The following is an 18,864-nucleotide window of genomic DNA, read 5'->3' on the forward strand; positions in this document are numbered from 1 at the left end:
ATCTGTGTATATATACATATATACATATATTTGCTTACATGTTGCCTCCCCTATTAGATTCTGAGTTCTCAAGAGGAGGGATTATATTTTCCTTCTTCATATCCTTTGTATCCTCATAACTTAATACAATGCCTGGATCACCATAGGTGCTTAATAAATGCTTATTGACTGATTCATTATGCACTTCTATATACTTTCACACCAGCCATTATATAGAATATGAAGGGATAATATTTCTCTGTCCAATGAACACGCAATTCTAATACAGTGATTGTTCTCCACTAGTCCTTTGAAATTAATGTCCATGGGAGTTATAAAAGTCTTTAAAAGTAAAATAAACAAATGAACAAAAATTGAGCTGTCCCTGAGACCTCACACTCCTGAAGGAAAATGGTAGACCCTGAAGGTCAAAAGCTATCCAAGGGGAAACACTCAAATGTCTTCAATACTTTTTTGAGAACATATTAATCAAACCATGGTTGAGGGAGTCGCTGGAGATTCTTGTGGGGTGGAGGGTGATAATGAGCATCAGGAATATATCTGAAGTTTGAGAAAGAACCCTGACTCTCTAGTCATTCAAATCTCACCCCTGATACTTACTACCTCTGCGACCTCGGACATATCACTTAACCATATTGGGCTTCAGCTTCCTCATCTCTCAAATGAGGAGGCTGGACTACATGGCCTTCAAGGCCTAGATCTAAATTCCTGCGACCCTTCTTTGTAGAGGTGACAGACTATGGGTCTGGAATATTGCATATACTGTCAGATTCAGTTAAGGTACTGATTGGTTTTACTGAATTGCTTTTTTGACTTTCTTTTAAAAACTCTTTCTTACAAATGATACCTTTTTTTGAGGCAAATGGGGTTGAATGACTTGCCCAGGGTCACGCAGGTAGCAAGTGTCTGAGGCCAAATTTGAACTCAGGTCCTTCTGACTCCAGAGGTGGTACTCCATCCACTACACCACCTAGCTGCCTTTGCTCATTTTTTTTTTCTTTACGGCAGCAGGTGACTCAGATTCCCTTGAGGAGTTTCAGTGAGCTTTGGGAGTTGGGGGTGGGAAAACTTGGCCCAGCCTATCTTGGAAGGCTTAGGAAATGAGGGTAGCCCTGGGGTAGGGAGGAATTCCAAGGGCTCAAAGATTCCTCTGGGGGGGGGAAGTACAAGGAAAGAATTGGGGGTAAAGGGGAGAGGTATGGCTGGAGATGAGGGGGGAGGGAATATTACATGTACTAGAAGGTACTTGCATATACTGTCAGTTCCTATGACCCTTCTTTGCAGAGGTGACAGACTATGGGTCTGGAATATTGCCTACACTGTCAGATTCAGTCGATGTACTGGTTGGCTTTACTGAACTCTTTTTTTTTTGTCTTTCTTTTTAAATTTTTTTCTTACAAGTGATATCTTGCTGGTAGGGGAAGAGGGAGGGATATATTTGGAAATCAAGGTGGTATAAAATCAAAAGACATCACTAGAAACATCTTAAAAGATTAAATCATAGAACAATTTCAAAAATAGGGCCTTAGTGAAAAAAAGAATCTCAGACAAGAAGAGCACTTTGAGTGAGACCTAACAATAGTACGACATACAATACAGAATTTCCTATCAGCTTTGAGTCCAATTTAGGATATGGGATCCCTACTTCAGGGGAAAAGAAAAGCATGTAGCTTCTAAGCCTGCTTGCATCCAAGTTTCTATTCTCCTTGGAAATCTCAAGACAGCGGTAACTCTGGGAAAGGGGAGCATCCATGAGGGAATATGCATTCTTCAATGTAAACTAACTTCAAGGCCATCCTACGTACATGGGGAGATTTTGCTGACCTGAATTAGCCTTATCTATCCCATACATTCAGTAGAATTCACTTCTCTTGAGGCAAACTACAGCCATAATGCTTTCATGCCTTAGGAGTTTTAGTGCATAGAGGAGGGTTGCTATGGGATCACTTGAGGTCAGAGGTGATTAGTCTGTGGCCTCAGGAACCTGGCTAAGAAAGCTGGAATTCTATGAAAAGGATTTGGTGAAACAGACCAAGGGTAGATAGTTAACCTCTGCTAAGAGGCAGGGTAAACCTTCAAGTTATAGACGCTCTGATGATCCATACAAACTATATTGATATTTTTAAAGTAAAGCCAGGGGAACTAAAAGCACGGTAGGAAAGAGGGTGTGGAACCCTAGTTCGCAGAACAAATTCTCCTCCTCTCTTCCAACTCCATGTCAAAGGAACAACACAGACACAGTTCTAATCCTCGAGTACTGGTTGCATATCGTTGGTCAGTAATAGGGCACACATTTACTAGACTGGCTCAAGTAATATATGCGTTAAATTTTTGTGCCCTCTAAATTTCTATGTCCTGCGCAAAGCACCATATGTTGTGCCACGGTGAAGGTCCTGGCCAATACAGGAAAGTTTTAAATTATTCTAATTATAAAAGAATTCCTTAATTTCCAAAAGGATTTACTTCCTTTTCTTCTGTTTACAAATGATTTATTACATGACAGAAAGCACTGACCAGAAGCAACAGCCATGGCTAAAGATCAAACAGAAGTGAAAGCAAAGTACTTCTGAAATTATCCTTTAGGTCAATAGGAATAAGAGGTTGATTTATAAAATTTTGCATTTTGACCTTAACTATGAGAGGCAGCATGGTGTAGTAGATAGTTTATCTTGGAGCCAGGAAGACCCCAGTTCAAGTCCCAGCCTCTTACACACAATGCCTGTATGACCCTGGGCAAGTCTGTTAGCCTTCCAGGGATCAATGCAAATCTCTAAGATTATATATGGTAGAGAAGGTGATTAATTGACATTGATAGAGGGAGTTTCATCATCTGGGAATTCTTTATACTAATGAAAACATACATCCATTACCTATCTCTTACATATGTACAAGTCAGTCTTTTCCATTAGAAGGCAAGCTCCTTGAGGGCAGGGAGATTTTACTTTTACTTTTGTCTTTGTTATGCCTCCAGCATATATTGCAGTCCTTGTCACTGGATATGCTTACTAAATGCTTTGTAATTAATTGGTTGTATCTAAAATTCTTTCCTTTGAAGAAAATTAGATTAAAACCTAAGCCTTGAAATGTAAGGGAGAGCACAGTCCCCTGAGGAGAATCCCTTTTTTTGTCATTAGACTTCACCAGGTTGAATGTGTTGGAAGAGCAAACAAGGCCAGCTGATGGGCAGGCCCCTTACCTTTACTGATGTCTTCATACTCTAGCCAGAGCCGCCGCTGCACCTGCTTGTTTGGGTACCAGATGGAGCAGGATTCCTCAAAGCCATAAACAGCCTCCTGGATGTAATGGTTGCCAAACTGGTCCAGCAATGCTACAAAATCTCCCCGAGAGGTGGCTCCATCCAGAGAATGGAGGGCATTGCTGAGAGCTAAAAAGGAGGTGAGCACCATTATCAAATGGTACAAAGAATACACCAGAGGGAGAAGACAAGAGAGCTCTTCCGCCTCCTTTACCCTCCTGGAAGACCAATTCTCTCTGGGTTCCAATCCCTTTGGTCCCCATAATTCTTTTCAATCAGACAGTATTTGATTGTAACCTCTTAAAATTAGAGGCCTCTCACCTTTGGACTAGCTGTATCCCTCTTTTTCTAAGACTCCTCTTTGTCCTACATGAGCAGGATGGATGTGGCACATGAAAGTAGAGGTGTCTAGCCCTGGGAGTGACTTTTGGGGTAAAGCAAAGGAAATGGGTCTGAACTGCTGTCTGGTGACCAAGTAATTTCTTCTGTCATTCTCTGGCTAAAGGCCTATATTCAGAGTCATGCTCATCAGCAGGAAGCTGGCAGAGGACAAGGACAGTCTCTCTTGCCAGACTGGTCCAAAATGAAGAGCAGCCTATCTATTTCTAGGAGATTTCAGTTGCCACAAGAGGCCCTGTACCTCTTATCAATGATGGCCATGTCCTAGTCTTTTTTGGCCAAATAATTCTTTGGACACTAAGCAAAATTTTAAGGACTCTCTGCCAATGTTTGCATATAAGTTTTCTGCCTTTGTGCCCCCACATTAGAAATTCTTGACTCTTTTCTGCTGTCCTTTGTTTTTCTTCCACAAATGCATAGAGATGAGGACATTCTCCTTTCACACTCCCCACTCTATTCCTTACAAGAGTGAGTGTCTCTATATTCACCCTGCCCATTCATAATTTGTATCTGGAGACCCCTGCAAGCATCACAGAGAAATCAGACCCCGCTTTGGGAATATATTAAGAATTTAATTCTATAATTTCCTTATTTGGAATGGAAGAAAAGGACTCACGGAATCATAGAATCTGGATAAACCTTAAAGGTCCTAATCACTACCTAAATCATAAATTCTGTGATACAGTGGAGAAAAACACTGGATTTGGAAGACTTGAGCCTCTACCATTTACTACCAGCGTAATCTCTATAGGCCTTCATTTCCTCATCTGTAAAATAAATAAGTTAGACTAGATGACCTCTTAGGTCCTATCTACCTCTTTGACACTAATAGGCACCCCTAACAAATGACTGAACTGCTTCTGTTTTAAAATATCCTATGATAGGAGAGATCATTACATTTCAAATCAGCCAGTTCAATTTTTGGAGAGTTCTAAATTTTAGGATTTTTTTCTTATACTGGTTGCAATCTTTCTTTCTTCCTGTAACTTCTAGACTGCTAACATTGCTGTCCTCCATGGTCATGTGGAATAACTCTTGATGTCAAAATCCATTTGGGAAAACATCCACCTATTTATAAACTATAATATAGGCCTTATTCAGGTGTTCCCCTGCCTCTCTGGTGACTCTTCCACTGTACCTTTGCTGAATCTTTTTCATTTCCTTATCCCTTTAACGTAAGCATTTCCTAAGGGTCTGTCTTTTGCCCTCTTCTCTATATCTACCCTTTATCTTAGTCTTTGCTTTCAGGTCTAACTTCTATTGGATGACACTCCAAATAACTTCTCCTTTCCAGGTTCCCAACTCACATTTTTAAATGCCTACAGATTACCACCACTTAGGTATCCCACCAGGTAGAACCTCAACGTTCACCATGCCCAAAACTAACCTAGCTTTGCCCCTAGTCCTAATATTTTTGACTTCTCTCTAAGCATCAATGGTTCCACCATTCTCCCAGTCGTATCTTCCCCTCTACAAAACTGTAAGATCCCCATGGGTGGGAATCATTTACTATTTAATCTTCATTTCTCCCTAAGCACGTAGAACACTGACCCCACATAGGAGCCATTTAAAAAATGTCTGTTGAGTGAGTGGATGCTTGTAATCTTTGACTCCTCCTTTTCCTTCATCCCACATATATAATCAATTGTCCAGTCCTGTCAAGCATACCTCCTCAATATTTCTTGATTTCACCTCTGACTAACCAGCCCAATGCTCATCACTCTAGTTTCGTCACTCATTACCTGTCACCTGGGCTTTTATAATAGTCTCCTATTAGTACTCCCTGCCTTCAGTCTTCTCCTTTTCCTAATATTCTGATAAAAGGCTGCCATATTTTTTTTTTCTGGTGAACAGGTATGATGATGTTACCCTACTGCTAAAGAAACCTTTTGTAGTTCCTCATTACTTACCAAATAAAGGCCAAACTTCTTATCCTGATATAGAAGACATATTCAGGGGAAGTCCTGAAATTGCATCACTACCTATACTACCTGAATTATTTTAAGTAAGTCACCTAACTGGAGACAGGGGAGAGCATACTGACCCTGGACACAGAAGGCTTAAGTTCAAATCTTGACTCTTTTGCTTGCTCTCTATATGACTTTGACCTCAATCTCTGGGCCTCAATTACTTATCTGTAGAGGACCAGACAATTTCTAAAATAATTTCAAACTATAAAACATATGATTTATATGACCCTTGCTGCATGTTAGGCCATCCCTACTTCACCATACAAACACTAATCTCTCATACATGACATGGTAATATTTGCTAATATATGCTAAAGTAAACATTGAGATTATTTTAAAAAAATTTTTTTGTCATCCTATACCCCAACTTGCTGCCCTATGATACTCACCCTGGGAGATGGTTGCTTGATTGAGCCTGATATGATACATCACAGAACGGACTTTCCATTGTTGTAGAAGAGGGTACCCAGATACCTCGCTAAAGTTCACCATTCCTAGGAACAAGGGAGAAAATATAAACAGAAATTGAAGATAGCCTGCCAAACACACTGCCCCCCAATGCCCACATCCGGTCATTCAATCTCAAGCCTATTTGTTTTAATCTCTTTCAAAAGAACAAAAGGTCCCATAGAGAATGTGCTGGGAGTTCACTTCACATGATACACCATCCAAGTTTCGATTTCCCACATGATCTCAGTTTCTTCCAATCAACAAATATTTAAGTGCATATTATGTTACAGGCACCACACCGAGTGTTGGGGACACAAAAACAAAATAGCCCCTGTCCTCAGGAGCTTGCACTTTATTAGAGATATAAAACAACAATATATAAAGGACCTACACTTGGCCATTTAGGGAACTCTTCCATCCATTGCGGTCTGTTTATAATTTGAAACCTTGGAGAAATGAGGCTCAGAGAACTTATATGTGTCTGTGAGTATAGATAACATTATTCATCAAACAATCCATCTATCTATCTATCTAGAGATAAGGTTAGAAATGATAGCTAGACATATGGATAGATTGATAGATAGAGATATAGATTGATGAGAGATGGATAGATTGATAGATGATAGACATACAGACAGATGAATGAATAGATGGGTAGAAGGCACAGTGATCGATAAGTGATTGATGAATAAATGATAGATGGATAGATTCACAGATAGATGGTGGATAGATGTATAGATGTCATTTGCCTTTTGTTTCTGAAGAGGACCAATGACATCATGGATGATATCTTGACTTGCACATGAATTGGATGTGAGTGAGACAGGGTTGCACAAAGTAATCAGCCTCACTCCCTCTTCCTAAGTCATCAAAGTCCAGTGGCAGGACAAACGTCAAGATGATTGGTGATGGTCCAGGATGCAGTGGATGGCCTTGGTGTCTTTGATGTCTAACCAAGCTCTAAGCTCTCCAGAGCACCTGATCCAGCCACCTTCACAGCAATTGGAACAAAGTGTTCTAATCTGCCCGTTCCTCCAGGGAAACTCTTCACTTGCTCGGGGTAAACATCCTCCTAACTCAGCAACAAATTTGAGACCTGTAAGTTCCCCTCAGCTTGGTTTAGTCTGTCTGCTGAGATGGTTTACTAGGTTGTGGCAGCTGTGCATGCTATAGGTCTTTGGAGCCACAGGTGAGAGTTTGGTGAAGGTAGGTACCAAAGGCACATGGGCAGCCCTGAAAAGGGCTTGGCAAGTGCTCACACCAGACGTAGTAGTCATCCCTGAACACCTCATACACCACTGATGGATAGACACATGATAGATAGATAGATTGATGGATAGATTATTGATATACAGATAGATGATAAATGGATGGATGATAGATAGGTGGATGGGGATAGATGATAGGTGACAGGTAGGTAGATTGATAAATGATAGAGAGATGGAGAGATAGGTGATAGAAGGATAGATAGATGATGGATAGATAATAGATGGATGGATAGATGGAAAGATAGATGGATAGATAGATGGATAGATAGATGGCTGGATAGACAGAGATAGATAAATACATAGATAGATAGATAGATAGATAGATAGATAGATAGTTAGATAGATAGATGACAGACACATAGATAGCAAACAGACATACTTCTATAAACCTTTTTGTTTGGGGCCTATTATTTCCTTAGAATGGGGAACTTCTGGTAATGGAAACTCCCTACACCAATACAGATTGACAGCTTGTTTGTAGTCTGTAGCTTTAGAAAGTTCCCTAGGGCACCAAGAGATTAAGTTGCCCAAGGTTATACAGCTGATTTGGGACACCGGCAGATCTGGAGCCCCAGATCTTCTGACTCCTTGACTAGCCTTCCATTCACTGCACCAAAGTGCCTCTCAGGGGGCATAAAGGACAAAGCGCTTGACTGTGAGGCAAGAAGACCTGGTTTTAAATCTAGTGTCAGACATGCACGAGTTGTATGATCCTGGACAAGTCATTTAACCTCTGTCTGCCTCAGTTTTCTCAACTGTAAAATGGGGATGACATTAACATCACCCTTCCAGGGCTGTTGTGAGAATCAAATGAGATAATATTTGTAAGTACTTTGCAAAACTTAAAGTGCTTCAAACCTGTTATTATTCTATTTTCTCATATTTCTATGTGTTAAGGCTTACAGAGTACTTCCCCCTTCTGTCCCCCCAACAAGAAAAGTTCTTATCCACATTTTACTGATGGGGAAACTAAAATTCAGGAAAACTCAGTAACTTTTCCAAGGTCCCACATGAGCATCAGAACCAGGCTCCAACCCATCTTCCAAGTTCGAGCCCAGAACACTTTCCTCTCCACTCAGCTACTTCCATAGGTCTCCTCGTGCTTCTTTCCGAAGCTTTGTGGATTCATCCAGGATAAAACTCAGAATGAATCCATCCTTCCTTGGAGTCCCTTGCAGAAATCTTCTACCTATGAGTTATCTTTCCTTTGAGTGCTTCAGAGGAAATTCACTAAATGATTTCAATTCTAGAGATAACAGTGAAACTGAAAGAATTCAGCACATTAGTATTTTATATAGTGCTTTGAGGTTTGCCAAACATTTAACCTATGTTATATAAGATCCCCGCAATAACCTTGAGAGATGATTGCTAGTATGATGCCCACTTTAAAGAAACTGAGGCAGACCGAGGTTAAATATCTTGCTGAGGGTCACTCAGTGTAAGTGTCTGGGGCAAGATTTCAGCTCATGTCTTCCTAACTCAAAGTCCAGCATTCCATCCGCTCCACCACCCAACAGTTGCTAATGAATTGATAAGACCACACAAAATAAAAGCTTGAGAAGATATTATTCTTGAAAAGAAGTGGACTGGACAATCTCCCAGCCATGCTGTAGCCCCAGGACTGGTCTCTGGGCTGAGGGTTTTCCTAATGTGGGGTTTTCCTTGTTACTCAATCTCTACTGGGCTTGTACCCCAGAACTGCCCAGCTGGCAGCCTGTCCTGTCTAATGAAAAAGACCACAGGACTTGGAGTCTGGAAAGCTGTTTCCTCAACTAAAAAGTGGAGATGTTGGTATTAACCCTGCCAATACCACAGATTTCTTGGGGGGGTGAAGGGGGCAAGAAGTTAGAACACTTCCATAAAATCATTTTGAAACAATGTCTATCAGTTACTGTTGTTATTAACTTGAAAAAATTGATGAGGAAGAACAGAAGGAGGAGGAGGAGGAAGGAGAGAAGAAAGAGGAAGAGGAAGAAGAGGAGAAAGAAGAGATGGAGAAGGAAGATGAAGAGGGGGAGGAAGAGACAAAGGAAGAGGAAAAGAGGAGAAGGTAAGGATGAGGTAAGGATGCTGCCAGGATCCTCCCAAAAATGTAAAAGGCTTAAAAGCCTGGATCAGGAGACCTGGGCTATAGTCTTCACTTTATCATAGGCTTATAGGAGAAAGATCATTGAAAAGGCCCACAGATAACCTGGCTCCTAAACCCTGCCCTGCCCCATCAAGTGTGGTGGGAGACTGAACGAATCCCTTCCCTTCTCAGAGACTACAATTTCCTTATTGGTCAAATGGGAATAACACGCACTCTACCTGCCTATAAGGGGTGTTGGAAGAATCACATTAAACAATGGGTGTGAAAGCACTTTGGAAAGTATAAAGGGCTATATGAATACAAGAAAATGTGTTCGTCATCACCACCATGCCTACAATTAGAAAAAGAACTTGGAAAATTAAAAAAAAATGCTAGAGCTGGGGGTGGGGTTGTGATGGAGTGGGGAGGTCCTGGGGAAGAAGACTGGGCTCTATTCTTTCTTCTTCCACTTGTTTCTGAGTTCTGGACATGATCAAGTCCTTTCATGTCTGAACCTGGTTCCACCTCTAAAATGGGTATGATTATCCCTGGATCACTTACTTCACAGGGATGTTGTGAGCTCCAAATGAGATAAGCCAGGCAAATCACTTTAGAAACCTTAAGGTGCTCTCTCAGTGCTAGCAATGCTTATGTCCTGAGATCTCAGTTACAGCCCTTTGGACTTCGCAAAACATAGAGCATTAAAACTGAAAAGGACCTTAGGGAGATCTTGGTCCAACTCCTTCACTTTAACAATAAGGAAATGGAGTCTCAGAGAAGGGGAGAGACTTGTTCCCTGGTCATACAGCACCTAGTTATAGGCAGGGCCAGCTCTCCTGACCCTTAGTTTAGTTCTCTCTCTCTCCTCTTTCTCCCCCTCTCTCTCCATCTCTCTGTGTCTGTGTCTGTCTTCCTTTCTCCTGTATCTCTCCCTCCCTCCTGTCATTCTCTCCCTCTTTATTCTCTCTCTCTGTTTCTGTCTCTGTCTCTTTGTCTCTATCTGTCTGTCTCTCTCTTTCATCTCTCATCTCTCTCAAGCTCTCTCTCTCTCTCTCTCTCTCTCTCTCTCTCTCTCTCTCTCTCGTCTGTCTCATGCTCTCTTTCTCATCTCTCTTGTTCTCTCTCGTACTCTCTCATGCTCTCTCTCTTTCTCTCATCTCTCTCATGCTCTCTCATCTCTCTCTTGTTCTTTCTCTCTTATACTCTCTCATGTTCTCTCTCTCATCTCTCTTATTCTTTCATGCGCTCTCATTGTCTCTCATGCTCTTTCTCTAGTTCTCTCATGATCTTTTTCTCTCTCTCATCTCTCTCTTATTCTCTCTCTCTCTCTCTCTCTCTCTCTCCCTCCCTCCCTCCCTCCCCATCTCTCTCTCGATCTCTCTGTGTCTGTCTTCCTCTCTCCTGTTTCTCTCCCTCCCTCCTGTCATTCTCCCCCTCTTTCTTCTCTCCCTATCTCTGTCTGTCTCTTTGTCTGTGTCTCTGTCTCTGTCTGTCTGTCTCTCTTTCTCCCTCCCTTATCCCCACCCAATTTAGCTTCCTACACTTTCACTCAGCAAAAGGAAGGGGCAGAGTTCAGAAAGAGGGTGGGGGAAAAGATAGAGAAGGCAAAAAAGATTTGAGAAGACAAATGATGGTGCCTTGCATTCTCCCAGTGTTCATGGAAAAACAGTCCAATTACCTAAATGCTCAACGACAAACCCTCCCAATGCATTTATGATACACCAGAGTCATGGAAACGACTACATAACTTTTGATGCCTATAAAATGTTCTGTCATGCCTGTTTAAAGGTGATATTTCTATAGCTTAAAAAACACAGGGTTATTTTTAAGTATTCATTTTCAGACCAAGCATATTATTTAACAAATCCTGAAGTTTGACCAAATTCATGTGTGGCTTTGTCTATGTGCCTTGAAATTCTGAACCCCACTAATGTGGTGGCCTAGACATGTGGACACTTTAGGATTCTTTGTGTGGGTTGGGGAGGTCAGGGGAGATGGGGATCAGAGGAAGATGAGACATTTCTGAGTGAGCCTGTTTCATGCAAGAGAACTCCTCTGGGTAAATGTTTTTGCTTCCATCTATGCTTGAATCAAGAATGGGTGTGCAGACGTAATGGCAAACCTGTCTTTAAAACCTTCTAACCCTGCTGTGCCCTTATTCATGCTAATGCACAACAACAGTGTTTGCCAAACTGACAGTCAGGCTGCCCTTCAGGATGATTGAGGAGAGGTTTGGGGAACACTTTGAAAGCAGAGCAATGGTGTTCCAAGGTACAAACATGGGCTGGTGGGTCAGGCTTCTCTACCTCCAGGGCCTTCTTGTGTTCTCTCTTCACCCCAACCTACCATATCAAAGAGCTTCAAAGATCTACACTTTCTCTTTAAGGTCAAATTATGTGTCAGATTTACAGATGGCACAAAGTTGAGAAGGGGATTCATGATCTAAAGAGACATTCACAGGCAAAAATGGTGGGCCAAGCTGAAAAATATGAAATCAAGTAGGGATAAATACAAAGTTCTGTACTTTGGCTCAAACAATCAGCTTCCCTAACCCAGGAAGGCAGTAGCTAGGTGGTGCAGTGGATAGAATGCTGATCCTAGAGTCAGAAAGACTCATCTTCCTGAGTTCAAATCTGGCCTCTGGTACACTGTTTGCCTCAGTTCTTCATCTCTAAACTGAACTGGAGAAGGAAATAGCAAACCACTCTAGGATCTTTGCCAAGAAAATCCCAAATGGGGTCACAAAGAGTCAGACATGACTTAAAAATGACTGATGCAGGATGGGATGGGGGAAGGGATTGCTGTCCATAGATATAGTTTCTGTGAACAAGATCTACGAGGTTTCAGTGAATTAGAAACTTAATAAGAGTCTGGGATATGACAAGTGAGCTCTTCAGCCCCCTCATCACCCCCTAAAAAACTAATGCTGTTCTAGGCTTCAGCAAGGAAGGAACAATGTCTCAAAAGTGTGCATAGCTTAATTTGGACCGTACCCAGCCTCTTTCAGACTACATCAGGATTTCTATATTTAGTTCTGGTCACTGTATTCTAGGAAGAAGCATGTCTAGAAGAGGGCAACCAGGATAGAGAGGGGATTGGAGACCATGCCATAAGAGGATTGACTAAAAAGAACTAGTTGTGTTTGTTTGGAAAAAGAGAAGATTTAGGAAGGTTATGAGAGTTGTTTTCAAGTACCTGAAGGGCCATGGAACACCTAGCCTTATTCTTGTGGAATAGGGCTTGGTCTTCTTACATTTTGCCTCAGAGGATAGAACTTGGAACAATAGATTGAATAAACTGGTAAAACAAAACAAAACCAAAACAAAATAATCCAAACAGTTAGAACCATAAGAAAGTGGATGGAGCTGCCTTGACATGTGGGATGTTCCTTCTCACTAGAGCATAGGTCTTTAAGCTGAGGCTGGACAGCTTATGGTCAGCACTGGGGATTATCACGGGAATCCATATTAAGGTTAGCATGATCCTTGTTAGATGACCCCTGGAGCCCCTCACAACTCTTAATATCAATCATTTCCTGAAAATAAACTTTACATGGAGGCATGATGTGAGACCTACAAAGTCCTAGAATAAAAGAATCTGAGACCTACTCAACACTGATATGTCACAGAATGATAGCAATATGGAGAGATAGTATGGAATAATAGGAGGAGTCCCAGATTTGAAGACAGAGGACCTGGGTTTAAATCCTAGATCTTTCACCTCTAACTTTGGGACTGTGGGCAAGTCACTTAGCTTCTCTGAAATTCCATTTCTCTTGTGGGTTAAAAAAATTTAAAAGTATGCATTGGACTAAATGATCTGCAAGATTCCTTTAAGCTCTAAGAATATGATCCTATGATCCCCTGGACCTAGGTGGAGACTCAAGAAGAACCACAACTAAACCAGTACTGGGAGTCTATTCAGTTGGAAGGAAACCACTCAACTTTAACCCAATTATTCTATTTATTCTAGTCGTGAAAAGAAGTCTCTCCCTGACAGGTTCCTACCACCTATTAAGTACTCATACCCTAAGGAAAAGAGAGTGGCCTTAAAAGATAAAACAGGAGCTTTCACTGAGTCAGATTCAGGAAATCATCAAGGCATCCTAGTGGTACTAGATGTATTCCTACTTCAGAACAGCTTGTCAATATGGCCATAGGGCATGTTGAGTGGAAATTGCTTTTCCTGGAGAGGTGTTGTACCCATAGATCAAAATGTGTGCATGGAAAGGGAAATACCTAGCAAGCCCAGACCATTGTCATCCCCTCCCTTCATTTCAACAGAGGTCTTCCTTGGCTTGTCCCATCCCTCTCCTTACACCTGATAATTTTGCATTCACAGAAGTCTTGCTGACTTAAGGGAGAACATGAGCCTGGTGCCTCAGTGTTTCTGGGGACTGGTTAATTGCTCTCCTTCCTATGTTTTTCCAAGAAAGGCTACCCTGTGTTTTTCTGATTGTGCTTGCAATCCTTCTCCAAAACTAGGGTGGAATCCTAGTCTTTTCCTCATCTGCAGCAAGCTCTAACTAAAACAATCTACTTGCTTTGAACAGATTGTCTTGGGACAATAGGATGTTGGTCAAAGAGGAAGAAAAGCAAAACCACCAGCTGGCAGAAATGAAAACCACTTTAGAGATGATCTCAAGTCCGTCCTTTTACAGATGAAGAAACTGAAGCTTGGAGTGGAGAAGTGTCTTATCCACTATCACATAGCTCATATTGTTGAATCAGGACCAAGAACCCATGTCTTTTTATTCCTAGTATTGAGCCTTCTTCATTAGACAGTATTCCCTCTGACAGTGAAAGCTGTCTGCTCAGATCCCCTTGCCTAGAGAATCTCCAGTGTCAACCTTGATAAAAGATTTCTTCTCTTCACCTGCAGCCATAAGTAGGTTACAAGCTAACATAGAAACCAGGCTTTTTCATTTGGCTTTAAAGTTAATGAGAATATCCCAGTAAAGAAGGTTTAACAGTGCCTCAATAACTCTTCTCTCTATGGCAAATACACTGGGATTAAGTTTGTCTTCCCTTAAGATGATGAAAATGAAAGAATCACATTTAGACATTATTCTGTCCTTAATACCAATAATCTTTCACAGTAGGGAAAACTAGTGGGTAGGGAAAGGTATTCTAGTTCTGGGATAGGCTCTAAACACGGCAGAAGTCTCTCCTTATTTCCAGGTATGACATAAAATCCTCCTGATTTTGTATGTCTCCAATTTCATCCACCACTACTTGCAGAAAGCTTTAGGAAAAAGTCGTATCACTCAGAGCCCTCTTATGTGCTTTCTTGGAGCAGCTGTTCAATCTCTGTCTACAAGGAAGGGAAGAATATTGAGATCATTGCCTCATAGATGCAAGAGCTAAAAGGAACCTTGAAGTCATCCTCCCCTTCTCATTTTACAGATTAAAAGGAAGGAAGGAAGGAAGGAAGGAAGAAAGAAAGAAAGAAAGAAAGAAAGAAAGAAAGAAAGAGAAAGAAAAAGAAAGAAAGAGTGAGAGAAAGGGAGTAAGGAACAGAGAGCGGGAGAGAGGGAGAGAGGGGGGAGGGGGAGGGGGAGAGAGAGAGAGAGAGAGAGAGAGAGAGAGAGAGAGAGAGAGAGAGAGAGAGAGAGAGAGAGAGAGAGAGAGACAGAGGAATTAAACATTTTGCCTGAGATCCCACAGGTAAGTCACATATCAGATATGGGATTTGAACCGCTCTCCTCCTACTCCAGAGAAAAGGATCTTTTCAATGTATCCTTGTGGCTAGAACACCTTCTAGATAATGCTTTAAACAAAGGCTTAGCTGTCTATGAGCTGTGTAGTATTTACATTATTATTAGGTACCATTTCACACCCTCCCTTATGAGGAAGAAACACAAAGCATCAGTAATCTACTCTCAGCAAAATGTTGTGGTAACAAGGTAATAAGACCCTGTGGGGCCATGGGCAAAGTTCTGAATGTTCCCAGGCATTGGATTTTAATTTTCTGAGTTTCTGGGTGATGTTTCCAAGGGCAAATAGCTAAAAGGAGAGCCCTTTTTGACCCATCCGCTTAACATGTTACAAAATGTTCTCTCTCTCTCTCTCTCTCTCTCTCTCTCTCTCTCTCTCTCTCTCTCTCTCTCTCTCCCCCTCTCTCTCCCTCTCTCTTCATCTCTATTTCTCATTATCTCTCATTTTCTTTATTCTTTCTTTTGTTCTTCATTTCTACCATCTTTCTTCCTTCTCTTTCATTCCATCCCTCTCTCTTTCTCTCTCTACCTTGGTTCCTTCTCTTTCCTTCTCTCTCCAAACTCTTCTCTTTACTCTCTTTCCCTTTTTCTTTAGTGTCTTTTCTTTTTCTTTCTCCCCTTCTCATCTTCCTTCCTTCCTTTTTTTTCTCCCTTTCTTCCTTCCTCTTTCTCTCCTTTCCTTTCTCTGTATCTTTCTCTTTGGGTCTTTCACTGTCTGGGTCTTTCTCTATTTCTGCCTTTTTCTATCTCTGTCTCTCTCAGAAATCTCTGTCTCTATTCCTGATTCTCTCTCTTTCTCTATCTCTCTCAGACTCTCTCTCTTCCCCCTAACTCCTCTCCCCATTTCTTCTTGCCAAATAACACTCGATTTCAAGGCAAAACCCAGCTGATTATTTGAATAGTCACATTATCAGTCATAATATTATCTCTCAGTCCTAGTCAATTGCTAACCCAAGTACTGGAAACTCCAGAGACCATGACCAGGCATAGACCTGGTGTCTGAGAGATAGCCATACTCATGCTCTGGTCCCAAAAATCATATCTTTTGGCTCAGAATAAGAGGCAGGTGAGTGAAGACCTATAAGGTCATCATATTTTAGAACAAGAAGGGCCTTAGAGGTCATCTAATCCAATCCTCTCACTTTATAGATGATGAAACTGGTGCCCAGAAAGGCCAAGTGATGTACAGTCATAGCTAGGATATGACAGATCTAAGATTTATCCTAGGTTCAATGACACCAAATCCAATTCCCACTATCCCGTGCTGCCACTGAAAATTCACATTTACAGAACACTTTAAGTTTAGGACTTATGGAGAAGGAGGAAACCCTGCTTGCACAAACCCACCACCTTCTACCATTTGTAGCTATGTTCTGGCTCCTGGTGACCAGAAGGGATTCTAGTTAGTAGTTTCAAACAAACCCTTGCCAGGGAACACACAAGCCACTGTACTCTCTGTGAAACTGTTCTGTCTCCATGTGTGACATGGCCTGGTTGTCTCTTGTTTGCCTCCAAAACCTACCTTCTTGTGGAAAGCACCCAGGAGGCCCAGATTTTAGATACAGCTCTTGTAACTAACTCCCTGTGAATCCATACACCAATTAGTTTCCTCAACTGTGAAATAACTCCATTAACCCAGAAGTCTAAAGTCCCCATTATCTCTTACCTTCTGTAAGTCTATCACTTCACATAGCCTCCAAAGCATCCTTACAAGATAAGTAAGGACAGGTACTGTGATACATGACTTGCTGCTGCTACTACTACTAGTACTTCTCCTCCTCTTACTCCTACTCCTACCACTACCACTACCACTACCACTCCTAATCCTCCTCCTCCTCCTCCTCCTCCTGCTCTTCCTCCTCCTCCTCCTCCTCCTCCTACAACAACAAAGAAGTCTGTCATAATTTACAGAGTTAACCTTGAAGTCAGGAAGTTGTGGTTCAGGTGTTTTTCAGTCGTGTTCAATTCTTTATGACTCCATTTGGAATTTTCTTGGCAAAGATACTAGAGTGGTTTGTCATTGCCTTCTCCAGCTCATTTTACAGATGAGGAAACTGATACAAACAGAGTCACACAGCAAGTGTCTGAAGCCAAATTTGAACTTAGGAAAGAAGATGAGTCTTCCTGAATCTGGGCCTGATACTCTATACTCTGTGCCAACTAACTGCCCCAGGAGCCAGGAAGACCTGAGTTCAAATTCCACTTCTGACATCCTGATTTTGTGATCCTGGGTAAATCACTTAATTTATAAGAGAATAAGGGACTATACCCCAGAGAAACTTAAGATTGTAAATTACAGAGATGTTGCCAATGTACTGGAATACAGAGAGTTCCTATAACTCATAACTCTACACTATTGAAATCTGACATCCAGGTTTTGCTCCTCCAACCAAGATAAAACCATAGTAACAGTTCTAACAATGGTAGCCTCATTCAAATGGGTCCTGGAAGAATAGAGGGGCAGGTACACTCACCAGTCAAAAATTCTGGATCTGGCGTGGGCTCTGAGATCTCCTCTAGGCACTGATTCTCCAGGGGGACAGTGGCCACTACAAGGCCATCTGGCAGCTGTTGTTCTAAGCCTCGAGCAAAGTTGTTCTGCCTGGAAAGAGGAACAGGTCAGTGATTTCTAGGCATTCATGGTAAGCACACTTCTCTGAGGCAATACTCCTTTTCAAACCTTAGGGTAAAATTCTCTTCTGATACATACAGTATGTCAAATTCCCAGACAGCCTGCCTTAGTTTTGATAAAGGAATGGAAGCTCTGTGGAAAATGCAGGGATAGAGTAGAAAAAGATTAGAAAGGGATATATAGTAGAGGTGGCTTAAAGAGCAACATGGACCTTTCCTATCCAACTGCCCTCAGCCTCAGGGCTGGTTTCTGAAAGAGCAGACATCAAAATCCCCAGCTAAGAGCATTAACACGGGTAGAGTTTCTCTCCTGCCTGAACCACAGGAAAGGACCTGGCTGTGCTAACTAACCTGAGTACTTCATTATGAAGCACAATTCGCTAAAGAGCAAAGTCTTGATGCCAAAGCCTGGCACAAATACAGGCTTTAATAGGTCCTAAATCTCACATTCTACCGTTCATTATCATTTCTTCTCTTCCATCCTCAAAGCGATTCCCAAGGGGAAATATGAGGAAAGGTACATACAAATGGATGAAGTTTTAGGACCACTGTTAGAGTAGTCAAAGTTGATATAGCTTCAAACAGTTTCAACCTCTCTAGACAACTCTTCCACTTGAAGAGAAATGACCAGAATCATCTCTGAGTAACTATAAAGCCTGAATGAAGGAGTGAATGAGGAGTATTATTTATACAGCATTATGTTCCAAGCACTGTGCTAAATGTTGGTGATATAAATACCTAAGTGAGTCATCCTTGCCTTCAGGGAGCTAACATTCTAAGGAAGAATTCAATAAGGACTCATTTAGAGGAATGATGGCTAGAAAAGGGAGTTATGACCCATGATGCCACAAAAGTAAAGATAATGAATAGAACAACTGGCATGCCATTTCAAGAGATGTCAATGTTGATATATAATGCATGTGTATGCATGCATATATAAAATGCATGTGTATGTGTGTATATATATATACGTATGCATGCATGCATAATATATGTATGCAACATGTATATACATACATATTTGTGTATATACATATATATATATGTGTGTGTGAATATGTGTATTCAAATGTACAAGCAAAAATGTGCCTTGTATAGCTTTGACC

The 18,864-nt window shown here is 41.4% G+C and overlaps 1 protein-coding gene across 1 annotated transcript in view; it reads right to left on the reverse strand.

Annotated features, from left to right (window-relative positions):
• ASTN1 (astrotactin 1) overlaps positions 1-18,864 on the reverse strand; it is a 280,910-nt gene that overhangs the window by 77,872 nt on the left and 184,174 nt on the right. Inside the window, exons 13-15 of the mRNA XM_036755883.1 lie at positions 17,602-17,729; positions 6,015-6,119; positions 3,197-3,385 (exon numbers count right to left, since the gene is read on the reverse strand). Coding sequence (XP_036611778.1) covers positions 3,197-3,385; positions 6,015-6,119; positions 17,602-17,729 — 422 coding nt within the window. The remainder of the gene's footprint in view (positions 1-3,196; positions 3,386-6,014; positions 6,120-17,601; positions 17,730-18,864) is intronic.

Source organism: Trichosurus vulpecula, chromosome 4 (genome assembly GCF_011100635.1).
Source record: "Trichosurus vulpecula isolate mTriVul1 chromosome 4, mTriVul1.pri, whole genome shotgun sequence".
Taxonomy (NCBI): domain Eukaryota; kingdom Metazoa; phylum Chordata; class Mammalia; order Diprotodontia; family Phalangeridae; genus Trichosurus; species Trichosurus vulpecula.